This window comes from Poecilia latipinna, unplaced genomic scaffold (assembly GCF_001443285.1).
Source record: "Poecilia latipinna isolate Pla-1442-1.1 unplaced genomic scaffold, P_latipinna-1.0 Scaffold175, whole genome shotgun sequence".
Taxonomy (NCBI): Eukaryota; Metazoa; Chordata; class Actinopteri; order Cyprinodontiformes; family Poeciliidae; genus Poecilia; species Poecilia latipinna.
The window spans coordinates 454,497-458,389 of NW_015112791.1; the positions used below are offsets into that span (position 1 = coordinate 454,497).

The window sequence follows — 3,893 nt, forward strand, 5'->3', positions numbered from 1 at the left end:
CGTTCACTCTCCACTTGGTTAGCGTATGGTTACCCCTAAACACTAATGTTTTCTACGAAAGATTTACCACTGCATGCTTTATTTATGGCTTCTTCTTGTTTGGGTGTGTGTAAAAGTGTTTGATATCATTAAAATAACATTTGCTAAAGAGTTTCTCTTTCTTTCTCTGTGTGCGGTGGCCCTTCGGGCGTCTTTCCATGTCACAGCAGGTGTGTGTGTGTGTGTGTGTGTGTGTGTGTGAAGGGTACGGGGGGAGGGACAGAGGTGAGGGGTTGGAAGGTTGGGGAGGGGGCACAGACTGGATGGAGGCTGAGGTGGCTGCATCTTCACCTAAAGCGGAGTTTAACTTTCACTCAGCTCCTCTCGCACACACAGGCTCCCTCACTGCGCCGGACTGAGATGTTTTCTTTCTCGGCTCGGGCCACCAGAGATGATGCTGCTGCTGCTGCTGCTTCAGAGTAACTCTTCATAGAGCTTGCTGGAGAACAGAGTAGCGTTGCAACGCCGCAGCTAATGGGGCTGCTGCCGCTGCTGCTGCTGCTCTTTCTATCTTTGTCCCTCTTTTAATTTGGACACTGGGGAGAAATGAATAGCTCCACACACACTGTTGGGAGGCAAATGAATGGAGGAGACTCGTGGGGAATTTCCCGAGGCTGACGTTACACCAAAAGAGATACTAGATGGACCGAAAAAATGCACATGGCAGGATCATTTCAAATGTTTTCCAACATATTTTTCTCTGGAGTTTAATTTCTTAACCTTTGGCGTTTTTTGTGGAATTTAACTGGAAAGGTTGTGTAAGTTCAGTTTTAAAAAAAAAAAAAAAAATTCATTTATTTGTTTTATTAAACATAAGAAATCGATAGATAGCAGTAAATCTTAAAAATCTAAAGATGAATGAAATATGTTTTATTTATTCATTCATTCTGTAACTCATGACGTGATTTTGTTCTTCAGATTTTTGTGGATCAAGCATGTTTGCTTTAGTGCTGCTTCACCAGTGGAGTCTGGCTGTGTTGTTGCTCTGCTTCCCGGTGACTTTCGAGGGGAGAACAGCTGATGTGCTCATTAACAGAACGTAAGTCATTTTTTACAGTTTACGACTGAATGCACAAACTTTAGGATTAGCATAAAAATGCCATTGTGCCGAAATACACTAAAAAGTTTCAACTAATTCTATTTAGAAAGTGCAGAACAATTTTACATGGATGTAAGAAACATGTGTGTGTGAGTGTGTGTGGGTTCTTTCTCTTAGGCTGGTCTTAAAGTCAGAGTAGTGACAGGTCTCAGACATGTTTGTGCTGCCACCTACTGTACTGAGGTTTCCTGAATCCTGACCATAAATTTTAGCTGCCTCACATAAACTCAACACTGCGGAGTGAAAAAAATCCACCAAGCGCTACAGGAAAAGCTACGAATTGTTGTTCTAAATCTTTGAGATATACTAAATAAACATTTGATAATCATAAGAATGTTAGAAAAGGCTAAAAAGAAACAGCACATATTGTCAGTAGATTAAATATACGGAAGCCCCAAACATCAAAATTCAGCTCATTTTCAACACTTTCTCTCTGTTTTTAACAAACCCTCCTTTCTGCTTCTGTCAGGAGAAGGTCGGTGAGCCACGCCCAGCTGTTGCATGACAAGAGCCGCTCCATCCAGGAGTACAGGCGCCGCACGTGGCTGCAGGAGCTGCTGGAGGAGGTGCACACGGCCGGGGAGCACGCTCCACCTGTGCAGAGCCGGACCCAGAGCCAAGTGTTCAGCGGGAGCAGCCTGCAGCAGAAGCCCCAAGGGGCCAGCAAGGACCTCCTAGAGAGTGTAAACCTGGACGGAGCCGTCCCCCACCTCACCCAGGAGACCAACAAAGCCGCGGCCTACAAGGAGCACGACCTTAAAGTTGGCACCAAGAGGAAAAAAAAGCCCCGGTTAGGGCGACGCAGAGAGAACGAGAAGAAGAGGAGAAGAGCCCGCGCCGCCGTCGGGATGGGGCCGTGAAGAGACAAAGGATCCCGTCTATAGACCCCAGGACGCTCTTTTTTTTTTTTTTTTTTTTAAATGGTGCTGCACTAAGACACTGACACAGACTGATCCCTGACAGACTGTTTCTGGAGTCGGGGTTGTGCTTGTATGATAGACTGTATTTTGCATACTTCCTGGAGTTTCAACATGAAATCTTAGGTTCATATTTATTAGGAAGATCGTCCCACCTCTGTAACTCGGTCGTCCCTGGGACGTCTTTTTTGTATGCATCGTAATCTATAACCAAACGTGTAACAGGCCGAGCGGACGAGGAAATGCTTATTTTCCTTCCGTGTAAGAACCTAAAAGGAACAAGAAATCTGACAATCTGCTCAGGTCACACGGTCACGGTGAAAAGAAAGTACACCCTCTTCCGATGACAGAAATTAACGCTCTGAGCTTAAAAGTACTTCTCTCTGACCTCAGGTGTATAAAAACCCACAACAGATTTCAGTACGTCATTAATCATTAAACAAAGATGAAGTCAATATGGCTGAAAGTCATTACGGCCTATGACTCAATAATTTGCTGAGCTGCCATTAGCTGGATGTAGTCACTCATATCGATGTGGATCCCCCCCCCACTCCTTTCTATACAGCATTTTGTTCGGTTGTTTCAGTGCGATTCTAGATTAGCTTAATGTCAGAAATATGGCTGCAGAACAGCCTCATGAAAACCTTCGCATGCAGACTAGTTCACGTTCGGCTCACAAGTGAGTCCGGGTCCCCTCCAGATCATCAGCCCTCCACCGCCGTGTCTGGAAGCCGGGCTGATGGTTCAATGTGACGTTTTCGTCTCTCACCAAGCCTGGTCAAGTCAAGTTTTCAGTCTCGAGGTTCACACAGATGCATTACTGCAAACCTGACAGTATTTTGTGACGATTCTGGCAAACCTCATTAACAAGCTCACACTTCTGTATCCTTTTCTGCTTGTACTGTCATAAACTTCTTTTGTTTTGCATTTACAGGCCTGTAGAGTATGAGATGTACCTTTATGGATTCTTTGGCATTTATTTGAACATTGCACATTGGTGGAAGGACAATCTCTCCTGGGAAGACTGTCAACTGTCTTACATATTTTTCACAGAAGAAATAAACATCTCATGGTAGACTAAGAGGCATCAGCAGCAGGTTTTTCTCCTTGGCGCTATGGCAACAAAGATCTTACACCTGCCGATGGTTGTTCAATCAATCAAGCCATTTCGATTTGCAGAGGGTTAACTTTCTTTTTGCCTGACTGTACCTCTGTTCAAACGGTTCAGCCATAATTTATTTCATTTTGAAAGCCTATATTTATTTTGTGAATGTATCACGGTGCTGCTGATTTAATTCCATTATGCACTTTAGTTACATACGTTGTGGTTGAATTTTAGCGTAGCGACTGTTGATGGTACTGCTTTCCTTCCTCCTCACCTCAGATCCCTTATGGACTCATAACTTATCAGAGGCATCGTCAGAAAAACGCTTCTGTTGAATTAAGTTACAGTTTTGTTGTTTTTTTTTTGTTGTTGTTGTTTTGTTTTGCTTAGAATAAATAAGCCAAAGCTCAACCCAGCTTCGTTGTTCTGGACTTGCACTGAGGGAATGCTGTACATGTTTCCAGTTAATCAAACATTAAAAAAGTAGCTTTTAGGTACTTTTTTGATTCGTGGTGTCTTTATTGTCCTTGTTGCCATAAATGCACGTTATTCATGTTGCCAGATCGGGTCGGTTCAAGTGATTTACAGTTTTGGACAGTAGAGGGTGTGGCTTGATAAAGTTGATGTCTGTTTTTAAAAAAAAAAAAAAAAAAAAAAAAAAAAAACGGGGAAAAAAAAAATAAAACCCGGCCCTAAAAAATAAAAACTTTTTCCCCCCAAAAAAGAAATTCCC

At 43.1% G+C, this 3,893-nt stretch overlaps 1 protein-coding gene across 1 annotated transcript; it reads left to right on the top strand.

The window, feature by feature from the left end:
- Positions 1 to 394: 394 nt before the first annotated feature.
- On the top strand, positions 395 to 3,648 carry pthlhb (parathyroid hormone-like hormone b). Its single transcript, XM_015030184.1, has 3 exons — positions 395 to 797; positions 958 to 1,078; positions 1,608 to 3,648. The coding sequence occupies exons 2-3, from the start codon at positions 975 to 977 to the stop codon at positions 1,996 to 1,998; spliced, it is 495 nt and encodes a 164-aa protein (XP_014885670.1). The 5' UTR covers positions 395 to 797; positions 958 to 974; the 3' UTR covers positions 1,999 to 3,648.
- The last annotated feature ends 245 nt before the right edge of the window (positions 3,649 to 3,893 follow it).